This window comes from Antechinus flavipes, chromosome 4, assembly GCF_016432865.1.
Source record: "Antechinus flavipes isolate AdamAnt ecotype Samford, QLD, Australia chromosome 4, AdamAnt_v2, whole genome shotgun sequence".
Classification (NCBI taxonomy): Eukaryota; Metazoa; Chordata; class Mammalia; order Dasyuromorphia; family Dasyuridae; genus Antechinus; species Antechinus flavipes.
Genome location: NC_067401.1, coordinates 115,854,055 through 115,873,366, shown reverse-complemented (window position 1 = coordinate 115,873,366; position 19,312 = coordinate 115,854,055). Strand labels below are relative to the sequence as shown.

At 34.7% G+C, this 19,312-nt stretch overlaps 1 protein-coding gene across 6 annotated transcripts in view; it reads right to left on the bottom strand.

The window, feature by feature from the left end:
• BCAS3 (BCAS3 microtubule associated cell migration factor) overlaps positions 1 to 19,312 on the bottom strand; it is a 787,317-nt gene that overhangs the window by 448,671 nt on the left and 319,334 nt on the right. For all 6 annotated transcript variants that reach the window (XM_051994106.1, XM_051994105.1, XM_051994107.1 and 3 more), the window contains exon 15: positions 15,283 to 15,547. In XM_051994106.1, coding sequence (XP_051850066.1) covers positions 15,283 to 15,547 — 265 coding nt within the window. The remainder of the gene's footprint in view (positions 1 to 15,282; positions 15,548 to 19,312) is intronic.

Here is a 19,312-nt window from a genome sequence, read left to right as displayed (position 1 = left end):
ATTACAACAGGAAAACTAAGGATGCTTTGGTGATTTTAAAAATAAAAAACCGTTGTGGGGGTGGAGAGAAGAATAAAAAGGGAGAAAATTTTAAAAAAATAAACGAAGTACATAACAAGTTGTATAGTAACTATTCTAAAGGAAACATTTTGTGACACCATTCCACTTTTTTTCAATCTTATCCTATAAGTAAATATCAAGGTAGTTATATACCATGAGGGATAGATTATAAAATTCAATATCTTTTATAATAACATGATAAGCTCATTCCCTTCCATCTCTTGCAGGACAATCCTCATTTTTCATCTGGGGCACACATTTCCCAGCCTCACTACATCCTTGGTTAACATTTTGCGCGCTCAAAATCACCTGCAGCACCATTTTGCTCTATGCCACTGCAGATGACAACATTACCAAGTATTACCATGAACTAAAACTCTGTCTCTGAATAATATATTTATCACATGAGCAGATATATAGCTTTGTTGTGCTGTGTATATGTCTTTCTAAAAACAAAAATTCATTAACATGTATTTGCATCTGCATATGCATGTGCAGAGATAAGTTTTTTCTTTTCCAAAAGGCCAAAGCAGTCAGCCTGGTTCTAATATCCTACCATAAAGCTGACAGGGCTAAAAATCCTATATGAACCAAATACTTTAGCCTTAAGTCTGTGGTATAAAAAGTTCCAGGCTTCTTGACTCTGTCTTAATGCCAGCACAATGGTAACTTGTTCTGAGACAATCACAGGCAATTTGGGCTCAGGAAAATTAAAATCTGCTTAGCTATTACTTGCCATTCAATTTCACATTAAAACTTTTTCAACCAAACACTATATAATAATTTAATGAAAATCAAATAAAATCCCTTCAAAGCACACAATAAAGGATAATAAGCAAATGTGAGTTTCTTGCATGTGGATTATTGTTAGTTAATGTTTTTTTTATTTTTTTTGGGGGGGGGAGGGTGTTCCTTTTCCATTTGATTTTTTTTTTTTTTTAAGTTCACTAGATGAGAATGAAAAGCTTCCCAGCTGCAGATGCAGGACTTTCACCCTCCTTTTTGACCTTTTCTCAGACATGCTCCAGTATAATCTGTAATCTACTTGAGTCGGAAAAGGAAACAGCAGCGCCCTAGTGAGAAACAGTGCCTTCTGACCCACATACTGAACTGGGCGGAAGCAAGACTGGCTCACAGGAATATTCTGAGAGAGTGGAACAGACAATTCAATAAAAATCATGAAAACACCAAAAACACAGGACACAATTTACTCCCTGCTGCCAAGCAGAATGTTTAAAGAGGGGGAGATTAAAGATGCAGGAAGCTTAGTCCCATTACTACTTACAATCATCTATTTTATTTTTCAATATTTGAGAATTTGGGAGGACAGCAGCTACATCTAAAATGTGCAATTCTTCACTTTGAAGCTTCACTTTGTGTTATTTTAAAGCACCCTATCCAAATAACCAACAGGTATTACCTGGCAATGAAGATGTTTCCAGAAAAGCTGATGGATATGTTGCAAAGAACAAGGGAAGGCTCAGAAAAAACTCTTATGAAAGATTCTTAGAAATAAATCCATAATCTGACACTGAAATGAAGCTTAATGTTTTTAAGATTCTGCTAAATATCTGTTAATACCTGTACATGCGCAGTACACACACACACACACACACACACACACACACACCCTACCACATGTACACATGGAAAAAAGTCTGTCAGAAATTTCACAAACCTCATTATTTAAAAATTCTAACAGCTGTAACTAAGGCATTTATGTCGAGTACAGATAAGGACAGAGCAGGATGCAGTGCAAACAGCTCCCAAACTCAAAGAGATAGATTGGCTGAGGCCAAATAGAGGAACTCAAAATGTTGGAAGTTCTGACAACCAGCAAAGAAGCCAGTAAGAGAGGTGAGAAAGATCTGTTGGCAAAATTTCCAAATGGAAGAGGAGAGGAAAATAGACAAAGAAAAAATAAAAGGAAAAACTGAGAATCTTGCAAATGACCACGAGGAGTCTCAATGAAATATGAAAGATTTATTTGAAGGGCTTTAGGAGAGAATAGGTGTGAATGCAGGCACTGAAATTTACCGAGTAGAAAGAGAGACTGACCTTTGGGTTACATTTCTGTTCTACTACTGATGTGGTCTGTCTCTGAACAAGATGCTTAATCTCACCATACTTTAGTTCACTCATCTCATAACATTCTGGGATAACAGACAATACATCTGTGTGCTGAGTGTGTATGTGTTAGTAGTTTATTATTCATTTCAAAGATGCACATTTCTGTTTGTTAAATGTGGATTTTTTGAAAAAAAAAATTAGCATTAACCCACAAAAAAGGGGAAAAATCCATGATGTCAATCAATAAAAAATTACAGGAATAGAAAGGCAGCCTTTCTCATGTAAGATTAAGATTCTTAGTCTGAGCTCTACAGCCCCTGAGGTGTCCATTGATAGATTTTAGGGGATACATAGACTTGAAGGGAAAAAAGTATTACTCTCACTTCAATATAATTGGTTTCCTTTGAAATTCTATATAGTTTATTTTATTCATTTAAAAACATTATTATGGAAATGAGATAATAAGTCTTTCCAGAATGCTGCCAAAAAGGTCTAAAATACACTAAAGCACTCACCTCTGATTCTTTCAATCATTTTATCCACAAGCACCCACAACATTTTCAGTTTCTCTAAATAAAGTACAAATACAGCATCCAGAAAGATTTTGAAAAACCAAAGTTTTTCAATCCATGCTTTAAAAGTTCTCAAAATTCAAACCCTTTATCTAGAACTGTACATTAGACATTAAAACAAGGGAAACTCTCTACCCATAGCATAAATGACTGCTCTTCACTGATTTCTTTCCTTGAATATTCCACTTCATTGCTGACAAAAAGTACTAAGTAAGATGAAGTAAAAAGAACAAAGGAAAGCAGTTAATACCTCACTAATGCAAAGAAAAATCAAAAGAAAAAAAAAATGAATCTGTTTATCCAAGAGAATTAAGTAGGAACCGTCAGTTACATCAATTTTGATTACCTAAGTTTACAGCAGTATGGTGTCACATACCCTAAATAGTATGGAAATCATACAATTGTTCTATTCTAATAGAATAGAACTGCACTCAAAGTTAATTGCCAAAACTTGAAAAGATTAGAGTGTTCTCAGTTTACCAATTTCCTTATTTTCACTCAGTTTTAAACACTATGTACATAAAAAAATGAGGACAAAAAAAAAGCAAAAGGTAAATCTCAGAAAGAAAAAAATAATATTTTAAAACTGACTTATACCTCAAACCTATAACTATAAAGTGAAATGGCAAAGTAGTATTTCTTCTTCCCACCCCCAGAAATCCTGCTTTTACCCAGGACTGTTAAGGATATTTTCTGGCTTTGTGTCAGCACCATGACTCAGGTCATGAGAAGTGTCAAAGATGCATTTCCTTTAGATGGGAAAGAGTCACTGATTTTAACAGCCCCACAAAACACTGGGGGAAAAGAGAGGGTAGGGGTGAGTGGAGAGAGTAAAAAACAATCATTTTGCAGAACAAGCAAGATAAAATCTTTTTGTTGTCCTTTATTTTATTTCCAGGTTAAGATTTCAGTATCTTTGTTTAAAATACATTTGTATTTTTTGACCCATGGAAAAATAACCGCACAGGAAATACAGTCAATTTGGGTGGTATCTTCTAAGAATATTAGAAACAAGAAAGCAAAAGATTATCAGTTCATTATAGAATCAATCATAGAAAACCAACATACAGTGAAAATGAATAGAGTTAAATAACACTCAGTTGAATATGTTATTCTCATAAAAGCACAAACCTGCCTACTCCTATTATGACAATACATTTAAGTGCTGGAAATGGGTAAGGTAAGAATACCAAGAGGAAGAATACTAGGACATCTAAATAAGTAGATTTTTCCTGGACAATCTAAATCTAAGGAATATCACTGTGCTCTACTGCTTCTCCTTCTTCTGCTACTATATAATGTCATATTCAGAAATCAGAACACCTTCATCAGGGTCAAATAACACCTGAACCATTTACTCACTCCAAAATTATGGCTGTCATATTACATCATAGTGCTCTAATTAAAGAAGCAATCACATTCTCAAGATACAGACACTATCTCTCACCTACTCAGTAACAATGGACTCTTCTAATTCTACCATTTCACTTCTTTAACAGCTACAAGTTGGCATTATTCTCACTTATCATCCAGTGTTAACAGTCCTTGCAATGAACCTTAAATTCCTTTAATCTTCTCATTTCTACTCCAGGTCAATGTGCTGCTTCTTCCATTGCACCAAATAGTTGCTCCTACTATTGCAATTTTAAATTTTAATTCACAAACATTAAGCATTTACTATTACAAGACACTGTACAAGAGGGTGGAGACATATAAAAAATGAAATATATATCTTCTGACCCTAAGGAGCTCACAATTTATTCAAGAGGTAAGGCATCCAACAATAAAAACAAGTGATGTTCATATACAGCATTTTAAGTTTTAGGGGGAAAATGATAAAATGCATAGAAGAAGTCAAAGAGACCATTTGAGTTTGAATACTTGCTCATTTTTCCTAGCGTATTACTGAAAATTTATCCATAGTCCAGCTTCCCTGATAGACTCTAAAAATGCTTTGGTCAATGAAGTCTTCTTTTAAACATCTGAATCCTCAGCCTATCTGATGCTAATGGTCTTGTTACTATCTTGTTCATTCATAGCTCCAAATTCATTCTATGGAGCCATTCCTTCATCATCGTATCTCACCATTCTATTTACCTATCTGAACCACATCTATTGAAGGCCTTCTGTCGAGTATGGCTAAAATCCACATGGCTTTGTTCTCATTTGCTGCCCACATAGCACTTGGTGCCTGACAGTTAACTCAACTGCTTCATTGCCATGTTTCTTCCAGAATCTGTTTGTCTCTGGTCTCTTGAAATTAATTTCCATCTAATTTTCACTTTTGACACAATTAATATGTTGGAGGGGATACCTCCTACACAAGAGACTTAAAAACTCCAACTTCACACTTTAAGATCTGTCAGCAAATTATTTAAATTAGACCAGTCAGTTGATAAACATTAAGTGCCTAATATATGCCAGATGCTGTGCTACAAGCAGAAGATACAAAAAGAGGCAAAAAAAAAAAAAAAAAAAAAAAAATGGTCCCTGACTTCAATAAGCTCACAACTTAATGGAGGCAACAATAAGCCAACAACTATGTACAAAAAAACTGCATACTAGATATATATGTTTGGCAGAAAGTCAAATCTTTGTCTAAGGAATTTTTCTACGTTGGGACACTGAACTATAATGATTGTAACACTAACTTTTCATCGGATATAAACTCCATAAAAATTATGAGGAAAAACAAACTGATTTGAGGGCCATTAAATTATTCTAAGGATAAAAAGTAACCAACTTTTGTAACAGGGTAGGGTTCAATCTTAGAACGTGGATAGAAAAGCAGGTGGTGATCATACATACTAAATCATGCCCCAGGATAGGAGACAGGGTAAGTCTGGAAAGATTCCAGGGTAGCTGGATGTGGCAAGCACAAAGGAAGGAAAAGGGTACATATTTACCTGTGTTACACATACATTAAACACTGAACACTGAATAATTTCAAGAAACAAGGTTCATGAGATTCACCCATTTACTATTTAAGCATTTAGAACCTCCACAGACTCCTGCATGGACTTCCCTATTTGGAAATTTGGGCTCCAAAAAATTCCTAATTGCTATCTCACTGCAATGTCTTCACTATATTCCACTGATTGATTTTTCTGTTCCACATTTGTAGCTTATAACTAGGAGCGACATAGAAACCTTCTTAAAGTCAAATTGCAATTCAAATCCATTTTAAGTCCTACTGTTTTACCAAGTATATTATGTTATCCTAGTTGTTCACTATGACATTAGATCAAAAGAACACAAAATATGGGGGGAAAAAAGAGAGAGTTCAACAAATTCCAATGACAAATCTAGTAAATACTAACAAAAAGACTGAGATGACTTAATATTATTCCAACTATTGGATTTCCTTTAGGCCTAGTCTTATTTGTATTAGATAACATTATTAATTATAATTATAATTAGAGAATTATGTTACAGATTAGAAATACCTTCCCTTCAAGCAATGATGAGCTTTCATCCTTTTCGCCTCTCACAAAATTCTTTTAAATTTGCTTATTATGCATTACTGTATATTATAGTTACATTACATGTTTATGTTTCATAGCACCCTATCAAACAAGTTTCAAAAATAAAGGTCCAAATCTCATCCTAATTTTTTTAGCTTCTTCATTAGTGTATAGTTCAGTGCTTTCATGCTATAATTATTTAATCAATATTCTCTAAATTGAATTGAAATAAATACTTATTTGTAAAGTTTATAAAATAATAGCGATATGGAAAAAGCCATTAAAAAGCTTAAAGTCCCATATAAATGCTTAGTAGCTATTGTTAATATTCCCAGAGCGTAATAATATGCTCAGCACATAGTAGACACTTAATATATATTTTAAAAAGTGTTGATTTTATACATGTAAATGTATATTCATGCTCCTGCTTAAACCAGCTTTGGGTCCCAAATAAAATGCAACCATTAGGCTTCAGATTTATCTATTTGTTTGTTTATTTATATGTATATGTATGCAAACCAACAAGCTAAGAAATCTTTTAGAAAATAACTACATCACTTTCCATTCAAGTGATATGACCAGAAAGTTACTTATAATTGAATCATTTAGCACAATCTTAACAGCATTCATTTGGGAAACCAGGACATTGACTTGATGAGTTTTAAGGGTACAATTCTTTAACTCAAGAACTGGGGATTTCAAGAAATAAATTTAAGACACAAAAACTCAAATCCAAAAGCTCTGTTCAACGAGCTTACCATGAAAAGTCTCCCAAAGGTAGCTGTCCTAAAGTGCTCCTACAAAGTAATTTACTTCTGCATAAGAAGATTATTCCCTAAGACTGATTGTTTTATGCAAAAAATCCCCTATCTCAAGGCTACTTGCACTAAAGTGTTGGGTGTGTCTTTTTCTTCAAAATATGAATCTGTCCAATGACACAAAAAATCCTTATTGAAGGGAATCTGAAATGCTAAATGATCTGATGCTCCAGAAACAGCCATTGCCACATTTCAGGATGAGTGTACATGCAGGAAAGTGAGAAAATACCGCCCTCTAGAGGAGACTCATGTTAAAAATTAAAATGCAAACAAGAAAAAAGGGGGGAGAAAGCCTTATGAGCAGCAAAAGAAAGCATTTTAGATGCTGAAATCTCAGAGGATATAAAGACATAAAAGAAGAAAGAAATATCTGATGGGCACTAAAAACCATAACCAAGAACAGTTGCAGGTCAGTGCTAACTGATAACAGCATCCCCTAGAATAACAAATATTGGTGAATATACAAAAATAAAAATTCTGCTACCTGCCTCCCAAATAATATTAAAATGAAGAAAAGGCCAAAATATTTTGTTTGTGATTAATTTTTGTAATCTGTCTTCTACAGTAAAATTTAGAAAAGAATTTATTTTCTGTTGCTCTTAAAGATTTCCTATACCTAATTTTTTTTGTAACTAATTTTGTTTGTATTTCTCTAAATAGGTGATTTCATAAGTAAGTGTTACTTAAAGGAAACACATCTGTTTTTCAGAAAGATGTGATGATGTCACTCTTTTCAACCCAGCTTTCCCATAAGAAATCATCTGGTAAGAAAAAGTGAAGCACTGGGAAACTGTGGAAAGTGACATGAAAATATGTAAAGCTCGCATGATCTGGGTGATTAGTAAAGTCTGTTGTAATGTTATAGGAACATAGGAAAGGAAAAAGTATGTGTATAATGATAAAAACCATTAGAAAAGCTAGAACAGTCTTCCAAGAGAAAAAATAAAGAGGTATATGTGTGTGACCGAAATTTATCTAAAACTTTAGGTTCATCTGACTAGTACAGCCCAAGTACTAAAAAATCCTGAAGGAAGAAAATTTTTTCCATTTTGAATTTATATATTATGTCATCTGAGGCAAAAAAAAAATTAAAGCAGAGATAACTCTGAACATGATTGATTATTTGGGGAAAAAATTATCAAAAGTAAACTTCAATCCATAATTAAAATTGATACGGAAAGATGAGTTTGAGAAGCAGCACATTATTACTGACTTTTAAATAAATAAACTACATCAGGTTGAAATGTGTGATTGCTTTTTATTTTTTATTTAATATGTGAGATATGGTTTGCCTCATAAGCACTATGGAATAACATTGTCTGTGACCATGCAATGCAATATGTAGGCTAACCACTGAGGTCCTGAGGGGTAAAAGTAACCTAATACATATACTGGAAGGAACAATGACGTTCCAAACATGGAAGGCTCAAAGCCCAAAATACTTTTGTAACAAATGAGATAAGTACTGCAAAGCCTTGGTTTCAGAATCTAAGAGTCTCATTGCTAAGTCAACTGAAACATAAAATACCAAATACCTTCAGTAAGATTGTGAAGCATTGCTCTTCCTTGGGATCAACAACATTGTTCCCCACATAAGACAAGAAATATAATACTACTCTCACAATATGCGATTGGGAGTGGGAAGGAGGAGGAAGGGAGAAAAGAAAGGCGGGAGCTGTGAGATGAATTTTTGTTAAATCTGGAATAAACAAATATTGACCGTATGTAACATACTGTTTTAGGCACTGTGGATACAAAACTTCAAATTAAAAGAGTCCTTGCATACAGGGAGTTCATATTCTAAGGTGTGGAATACAACATGTAAACAGTTAAATATATTAATGATTATTTTGAGAGGGAAATGGCGCTAAAAACTAGGGGTATCCAGAAGCTAATTTGAAAAAGAAATAATACAGCTGGAAGAATGCCTCTAATAACTAAAATTGTTTTTGAATAAATAGAAATGCACAAAATGTAAAATAGACAAATGTAACCTTCATTGTATTGTGTTTTTTAAAAAATGGAAGTTTCTAAGTCAGTTCTAGAGGAAAAAAAGTAAAAGCTATTAAGTTGCCTCATTTCACCAAAAAGATTCCTAGACAATTCTAAACCATGATGCAGATATTCAAAGAGAAAATAATCAGAACCCAATCTGTACTGGCTTTGGAGGGCATAAAGTATAACGATTTCCTTTACCTCACTTCGCTAAAAGGATCACAAACAACAGAGAAGCCAAAGAGTGATTCATTTTTGAGATGAATCCTACCCTGATCAAAGGTTTACATTGTGTGAGTAAACAAGCTGATGCCAGGATAGTGTAATCTGTAAATACATTGTTTCTGGAATGAACTTACAAGCACGCCAATTTTGTTTTGACATGATACTAAAGAAAAATGATCAGCACTGTAATGTTTGTGCCTTAAAAAAGAACAGAAAGGAAGAAACACAAGGGGTAATGGCGTGACTTTTGAAGTACTGAAGGGTCTTGAGTAAACGTGAGCAGATAAAGCTTTCCTGAATTCTTTTTTATTTTAAAAAGGGGCCTCTTCCAAATTACAGTGTTTGGACTGTTATGCCGGAACACAGCAATACTGTAGGTCTTCTTCATGCAGTCCGACAAAACATATTTCTTAATGTCAAAAGCTCACAGAGAAATCCCGTAAGTTTGTCTTTCCCAGTTCCTATCTACCGACAGACCTTCCTATTCATTATGCTGGCTGGGATCTCTTTAGAGTGTGAAGACAGACTGACATCCCAGCTGTACCAGATATCTGTTGATTATAGAATTCAGAAACTGGATGACTCAGATTCTGAGACCTGAGACACAGAAAAAGAGAAGGAAGGAGAGACACAAAACTGGAAAGGTTCAGGGCCAGAACTCATATTGTGACTATAATCTCCATTTGGTGAATTATATTGGCAAAATAATCCCAAGCCCCATTTTCTGGGCAGGGCTTACATTTATAGAAAATACATTGGAATGGCAATGAAAAAGAAACTACCTATGTATTAGTATTGACCAAAGGGGCTGTTGCAGCCTTCCATAGAAATTCTTCACAAGCATATAAGAAACCAATCCTTCTCAGGCCTATAACTTCTGTGGTTTTTCCTGTTGATCTATGCATACTCAATCTCTGTGATTAAAAGTCCTAGTAAAATTTTGGTTGAACAAAATTATTCTACACTTAAAGAGAAAAAAAGTTTGCATCAAGAAGAGTACTCAAGCATCATGGGAAATACCACAAAGCCATCTGAAAAAAAAAATTCAGTTGCTATTTCAAACAAAGTCAAGTAAAAGGAAAATATAAATGGATCACCCCAAACCCTATGGCTCTTCTAATTCCAATTGGATTTTGTTTAAATAAAACCTTTTTCAAGTTGCTTAGCAGTTCGGGCTCCCAAGTCTTATCCAGACATTCCCAAAACTTCATAAAGAAGAAAAAAAAGGAAGGAAATAAGCATTTTTTAAGTGTCTACTCTGTGCTAGGACACCGTGCTTTGAATCCTTCCTTTGAATCCAACCCTCTCACCCATATTCTGCTATGCATGTCCCCTGAAGGAAGGCAGCTGTAGACCAAGGGAGCAATTCCAATCAGCACCAGCACAAGTCAACTTCCACCTCTTGGGTCCATCAGTATGGAGAACCTCCAATGCAAAGAACAGCCTTCCCAGTGACCTTGGACCTTTCATCAATTGCTGCATCTCTTCCTTGAGGGAAGAAGAAAGTTGGCCAGGAAGTGGGACTTCTATTACCAACTATATTTTCATTTCCTATTGCATTCTCTTGAATGCAATCTTCAATCTTTGGTGGAGGGAAGAAGATCAGTGAATTGGGTCTCCCATCCAACTTTATGACAATATATTTTCCATTTCATGCTGTACTTATTTGTAGCCTAATCTCTAGGCATCTCTGGGAAAAGAAATGAAGTCTTCTACTCAATGATGTATATCAATACTTGGTCATATCCTACACATCTTATTAATTCTGAATCCCTGTAGGTCATCAAATCATCTCTATACTCTATCACCCAGAACCTAATTCTTTATTTCCCATCTTCCTCAAACCTCTAACACCAAAGTTTTAATTAAATTCCACAAACTTCTTTCACTGTGCCTTTTTATTTGTTCTATAAGCACCATACTTTCTTTTGTCCTAAATCATTTCTTCACCCACCATTTCCTTCTTCTAGCCATCACTGAAACCTGGTTCCACAGTGATAACACAGCCTCTTTAGCTACTTTTTCCAGGACTAGCTGAACCTTCACTCCTCATCTAACTTATTGGTCAAGGCAAGGGAATTGGATTATACCTCGCTCCCCATTGCCACATCCAGTTTTTCCCCCTACCTCTATCACTCAGTAAACTTTCATCCTTTGAAGTTCAAGCTTTTCTTCTCTAGTGCCCAAAGTCTTTATAGGTGATGTCTACAGAATCCCAGATCATTCATCTTTCTTCCTCAATAAGCCTGGCTCATGGCTCACAATTTTTTTCTTCTCCCTATTTCCTGACTTTATATTAAGGGTCTTCAACATACATATTGAGTCTCCCTCAAGCACCTTAAACCTTCAATCTACTTACTTCCCATGAACTATTCATTTATGGTAGCTCAAACACACACAAAAAGGTCATGTCCTGCATTTTGCCACTGTTCACAAATTACTGCTTCTATATTCAAGAATTCCAAAATCTCTATCTGACCATAATCTATTGGTTTCCACCTCTTCCTGTGCCTTCTTTTATCAAACCCTGTTCTGCATCCAAACAAAACCTGCAATGTCTCAAAGCTCCTCAGTTATCTCCCAGACTATGTCACTACTGAATTAATCACTCTTTTTCACCCAACTTGACACCTTAGTGAACCAGTTCAACTCTCCAGTCCCCTCTTCTCTTAGTCGCTAATCTCTCTGCTGAATTTTAATCTTGTATTTCCAACTACCCTTTGGCAACCTCAAACTAATTTCAAGACAGCTCAAATTCATCATATCCAAATCAGAACTCATTCTCTCTTTCCAGCAATCCTCTTCCTCTTCTAACTTTCCTATTATTTTCAGGGTCATTTGTCTCAGTCCCCCAGACACCAAATTTATGTGTCACACTCAACTCTTTCATTATCTTTCACTCTCCATATCCAATCTGTTGCTAATGCCTATTGACATCACCTTTGTAGCATCTCTCAAATAAACTCCCTTTTTTCTCTAACACTGTCACTATTCTAGTGCAGGCTCTCATCACGTTAAGCCCACAATAACATGCTGGTGGGATGCTGGTCTCAAATCTCTCCCCACTCCAATCCATATTCCACTCAGCCAATAAAGTGATTTTCCTAAAATGCAAACCCAATCATGTTAAATATCCTCTCCCCCCACCCCAATCAATAAACTGCAATGCCTCCAGAAGCAAATATAAAACAATACTTGACATTTGAAAGCACTTCATAATCTCCTCCCTCCCTCATCTTCTTTCAGGTCTTCTTGCACCTCACTTGTCCCCCACTTATCCCCACGTAACCTTTGATCCAGGGCCTCCAGTTCCTGGTTGTTGCATGAACAAAACACCCCATTTCTCAGCTTTGACCATTTTCTCTAACTGGCCCTCATGCCTGGAATCTTTTTCCTCATCTCAACCTACTGGCTTCCTGTAAGCCCCCAAAAAGAAGCCTTTCCCAATCCTTCTTATTTCTTGTGCCTTCCCTCTTTTAATTCCTTTTTTATTCTTTTACTGGTTTGTACATATCTGTTTGTTTCTTATCTCCTCTTCATTAGACTGTGAATTCCTAGAGAGTTAGGCTATTTTTTGCCTTTTTCTTTTTTATTTACCAGCACTTAGCATAATGCCTACAACATAGTAGGCACTTTATAAATGTTTATTAACTGACAAGTGTTATCAATGCAATTGTCACAATACCTCTGGGAGATATATGCTATTATTATCCTCATTTTGCAATTGAGGAAATTGCAGAAGTTAAGTGATTTGGCTGGATTTTCATAGTTAATAAGTATCTGAAGCCAAATATGAATTAAGATCTTTCTGATTCTATATACTGCTTGGTCTAGTTGTGATGTGGGAAAAATTCCTTTCTAGAATTCTCTCCCCCACCCCCCACCCCCAGTTAATGTAATTCCCCTTTAACTCACAAGTCCTGGTCCCTTTGAATTCCAATAGAAGATCCAGACCTGTCCCAGCTCCACCTGGATCTGAGCCAACTTTGGGGCTACACCCAAAAGCCCCTTGAGCTAAATCTCCCATTATAAAAGGGTGATGCTGGGACCCCCTCTTTGCAGAGATCCCAAACATGCTAGCCATGTGAGGACCCTTTGTCCACTGGACCCTCTGTCCGGTGCCCTCCTTATCTCTACCTTCACCAATCTCCTTACTTCCAAACCCAATAATAAACCTCTTTTATCAATCTAGCTTTCAGGCCAATAAATGCCTTTATTGGGGACTCGTGCTGCTATTAGACCTCATTTACCGCTGTATCCTTGCACTGAATCCAAGGGGGTTGCAGAGGAGCTGTGTTTGATTCCCTATACCCCAAACCTGCCACTAGACCGCAACTAAACCCTAATTTCATTTAGGTACCCCAAATCTAGCCCTCAACAGTTGCCTCTCATAACCTGAAAGGAGGAATCCTTCAAAAGATATTAACACACATTTTAAGTTAAAAGGCCTTTAATCTTTAGATTCTTGTTTATAATTAGAAATAAAAAGATAAAGCAAACATGAAAATGTGGCACAAATCTCTAGAAGATAACTTGTGATTTCCCTAGTCTCATCCTTTGAGGGTTTCTCTTCATTTCCATCATCTAATTCATGTATTTGAGTCATCCTTTTGGGTCAAAACAGATGTTTCATTGGTTTTCCTTCAGTGGGAGTTCTCTAAACTGTCCACTCATAGAATATACTAAGTACATTATATGTCTAGTGCTTCCAAGGCAGTACATATGATTTTGAGACATATGGTCAAGAAGTAATAATGAAGAATTTTTGTTTATTTGCTATTCCCCTAGAGATATTTCCTATTTTTTAAAGCCTGAACTGGCCAGTGGAAAGGTGACTCTATGTTACTCCAAATCATGACACCATCCAGTGTCCATAAGGCTCTCTGAAATACTTTTCATTTGTATTTTCCAAGACAACCCTATAAAACAGAATAAAATCTGAGTGGGAAACTATCTGACTTTGATGGGTTAACACTATCTTAAAATTAGTATTGTATTTTTAAAGAGAAAGAAGAGAAAAAAGTGCTCAGGATTTGCATTTAAAGGACTTGTCATTGATTCCCTAAGTAATCTTAGATAAGTCAAAAACTTTTCTGGGCCTCAGTTTCTTCATCTGTAAAATATAAGTTGAACAAGAAGACCTATAGTATCTTCAGTATTTTCCTATTGTAATTATTTGATTCTACTGTGTTTAGTTGGTTTAAGTTTGTTTTAGAAGGGAAAAAATCCAATATAGTTATTTGCAATTTAAACGGAAAAGAATCTAAATATACATTAATGTTTATGATGAAAATTCTTGAATCTTTTTATTTCCTATTAGATGTCTAACAAGTATATCTTGTTATAAACCCTGACCTTTTCAGAAGTGATTTTCATCTTTTTGTTGTTGTTGTTGCTTGTTTTTTTCTTTCTCATTTTTTTCCATTTTGATCTGATTTTTTTTTATTCAGCATAATAAATATGGAAATATGTTCAGTAGAATTGCACATGCTTAACCTACATTGGATTACTTGTCATCTAGGGGAAGGGGAAGGGAGGGAGAAAGGGAGAAAAATTTGGAACACAAGTTTTTACAAGGGTGAATGTTGACAACTATCATTGCATATATTTTGAAAAATAAAATGCTTTTATTATATATATATATATATATATGTGTGTATATATATATATATATATATATATATATATATATATATATATATATATATATATATATATATAAAGAAAAGTATCTTTCTTGGCTTAATAGAAGACTAAAAAAAGCACTCTAGTTGGACCTCAGTAAAGAGCAACAAGACTAGGAAATGGCAAAAACTATGAGGAAATTAAATCTTTTTATCCAAAATGATGAAAATTTCCTGTTTTAAAAACATTTAAGAGTTTTAAAAAATGTGCAACAGATCAACAATTCATTAGTTACAGTTTAAATGACTGAAAGATTATATTTTTGATTCACCCCACAAAAGCCCAGTATTTGAATTTAAAATGGAGAAGTAGTTTGTTTGTTTTTAAAACCATGGTAAGGTCAGAATTGGGAACAAGAAGAAGGAGCATAAGAAGAAGAGGAAATATGTTTACCATGAAGAGGTGAGCCAGATGGACTGCTTGACAGGCCTGGAACAGGGCTACAACGGCCTCCTTGCTTAGATGTGAGTTCCTGCTCAATCTCTTCCAGGCCAGCACTTTTCTGGAAGCGGCTCATGCGGTTCACAACTCGGGGTGACATGTGTGTACGGACACAGGGCTGGCCACCATAAGGGTTGATGGGAAAAACATGAGAGGTTCCACGGAGCGTGCTGACGACGACCCAGCGACAGTCATGGCTGAAACAGATGTCTTGCACCTAGAAAAAAAGATAAGAGGAGAGAAAGAAGCTGATAACATCACTATGTAGGTCGATTCAAATGAAACACAAGTACTTCTCAGGGAAAAGAAAGGTAATTAAAGGACAAAATTTGATATAACCAATACAGAGAAATTGAAATTAATCATGCAAAAGACCATCATAGGCATGATGCTTCAGTGATATTTAGACAATATAACTTTCCATGTTTCCTACTTCCATATAATATTTGGAATTGCTCTGTAGAGAAAGCTAAAATTCACAAAAGAAGTTCTAACCAGATTCCTCTTAGTAGATAAGTCTATTGTAAGTTCCAAGTATATTTTCATGAAAAGAATGTCTTTTATAAACATCGACTGGACAGAAATCAAAAGGTGCTTTATTTTGCATAAGAAAAAGTAACTTCATTATTGCTAGTTTTCATTACTATGAAATATCAAGTGAAAAAGGTGAAGGATAAAAAAGTTCAGTTGAATATTTCAAAATTTATTGCAGATCTGAAGGTTTTTTCCACTGTGCAAATTATTTGTTATTTTTCATGATCTAAATATGGGAAATAATTTGATTAAATTAAGTGAATGCTTAAAATAATCTACCCATTATTTAAGGCATTCATTTAAAGGTTCTCTGAGAAGGGAAACTGAGCAGCTGGGCAGGAAAAGCTGGCCAAAACTTTAATGGCAACTACCTGGTAGCCTTGAATTTCTAATGGGAGTTGTGGAGTTAATAATTATAGAATAAATATTATTAAGTACTTTCTGCTTTTATTTTGATAATAGCCTAAAGTTGACAACTTAACAAAAATGCCTCCCTTTAAAAATCAACTATTTTTCTCATAAGTCTCAAAACCAGAAATAGTGTTTATAAAAGAGTGTCTGAATTTTTCCTGTATACCTATATAACACCTTGATGGAACATAAAATTTGAAGTCTTAAGAAACATTTTCTAAAAAGAATATATTTTGAAATCATATTGTCACACAGAATAAAAGGAAACAAGATTAGGTAAAGATGATAGCTTCCAGGAAAAACAAATTAAACTGTAACAGTGGAGAAAAAGACAAAAAACAATAACAACCAAAAAAAAAACCTCTTTAAGAGGTAAAAGTGGAATTAAGGATGTATGTCTTTGAATGGGCTCTAACACTCCATACAAATATATAGGAGGATTAGAATTTATTATGACATTAAATAACATAAGCTAAATAAAGCTACTCAAGCTTTCAGAGAACTCTTAGTTACAATACATCAAATCCGTAAAGAAGCCTAATCTTGACAAACATTCCAGAAATGCACTATCAAGAAAAGCAGCCAACAGCCATCAAAGTAGAAGTTTCCCATAGTGCTTGAAGTCTAGGAGATAAAAAGGGATTTAAGTCTTGTGACTTGTGACAAGATACTTCCCTCTCAGACTGTCTCTAGACAAATGCCTCATCACTAGTACATGGATAAACCCCCAAAGCCAATGACACACCTGCCCCTTTTCAATTATGGTGACATATAAAATGACTTGCTAATGATATAATTAAACAATCTTCTCAAAGCTGACAGGTTTAGCACTTTCAGAATAGCTGGTATTACTGATATAAAGTCATTCTCCAAGCACTTAAATCTCCAGTTTACCTACAAAAAGTTTCTTCTTTATAGTCTGTTCAGAATGAATTAGAGCCTCAATACAAAGAAACGCAGAGGAGAAAGGGCAGGAAGAAGAGGATGGAGCTGGGGAAAAGAAAACTGAAAAGCTGAAGCAAGAACATATAGAACATTTCATGCCACACAATTTCTATATGCCAGAATCAAATGTAAAGGAGGACTAGAGATTACAAAAGTGGCGCCATTAAAGCCCATTAAGCAATTTAGACTCCATCTGTACTATGAACAGAGCCTTGCTACCAATACAATCATAATTCTAGAACAGTTATGGCAAAGCTGAGCTTCAGTATCCACTGATGACAAGGAGTTTCCTATTCTATTTTTAGAATTTCTCTTTTAAAGCAGAAAGCCTGAGGCAGACTCTTTGCTGGTCTGTAGCAGGGCACCTAGAAACATGGTGTTAACATAATTAGTATCCAGCAGACCCCCATCTCACTGTTTACTTTGAAAACTGCCTACAGACAGGGTTCTGTTCCAGCACCTTGAAAGCCCATTGTACTACTAAATGAGCAGACAGTTTGCTGCCAACAAATGAGACAAGTTGTCAAGATATAACACAGAGTGCTTATCATGGGGGCCAAATAGAATAGAATAGGACAAAGAGTACAGTCTTATAAGTCAGAATGATGAAGAGAAGGAAGTGGATGATACTGATGAAGTACCTAATAAAGTAACTATTTACTCACAAAGGAGTGATCACAAGACAGATCAAAAGTAGAAAGCAGAAAACTAAAAAATTAAAATAAAGTATCTGATATAAGCAGCATCATTCTTTTCCAAGTATTTTTAACTATTAAAAAAATTATCTAGCTCTTAAAAAAAAAAAAAAGACCCATTTGTGACCCATAGAATTCCCATCACAATTTCTAGAATGCTTCAAATATTTCTTCCAATGATAAAGATCACAGAAAATGAGACTACCATAAGTAGGCCTTCTCCTTTAGCCCCAATTCCAAGAGAAAGGAATATAATAGGACATTCCCTGTTCCGATTAAATCCAAATGCAATTTTTCATTAGAAATAAATTTGAGAGCTAGAAGACACCTTAGAAGAAGGTATCTTGTCAACTTCACTAATTTACAAATGAGGGAACTGGAGGCCACACAAGTTGTGACTGCCATTTATTGGCACCTGTAACTATTTCAATAATCCCTCTTTTAGTTACATTCTGGTTTCTCCAGGTAAACCTTAAAATGTGATTTCACCAAATTGTACATAATAATTGTATTGTGATCTGATCTGTAAAAATCTGCTACGATGCAACTATTACTTCCTCTAATGCAGAAGAAATGGCTTTCCATGGCATTTCATGGCATTCAAACTTAGGCATTCCAGTTAAATAAACCCTCTGCACTATGCTTCCCAATTCAGAAGGAATGAAGTTTATTCTAACTGTGAAAAGCATCTACAAAGTATAGGCATACAGGAATCTTTTTTTAAAATGTCATAAGCTATGTTTGTAACTAAAATTAAAAGCAACCATCACATATTATAAAGAAACAGTCTTAAGTTTTTCCAATAAATTCAGGAGTAAAACAAGGATGTATATCCTTCCTATGATTACTTATAGTTCAAAAAATGCAAGCAAAAGCAGTAAGACAAGGAAAAGAAATTAAATGTAGGCAAAGAGATGACAAAACTATATTTATTTGTTGATAACATGAAAATTTACTTTAAAAATCCCAGAGAATACCGACTGAAAAACCAATTGAAAAAATTAATAGCTTACAAATACATCCAACAAAAACTGTAGCATTTCAGAATAACAACAAATCTAAGAGATGACAACAGAAATGATACCATTAAAATACTATAAAATGTGTAGAAGGTTTTGTAGTCAATTTAACAAAGCACACTCAATATTTCTAGAGATTCAATCACAAAATTCTCCTTAAAGAAATAAAGATTGGGGCTAGGTATATTAAAAATAAGCTTCATCCCCATCCTTAAAAAAAAAAAAAAAAAAAAAACTCCATTTTCTCCAATGTCAGTCTAACAAGAAGAAATCACTTCATCAACAAAAGTTCTTCCCATGTTTCTTTTGTAATAAAAGGAACTAACTTATCTATAATCAAATGTGATGTTTTTGTGAATTTAAATTCCCTTCTTGTTA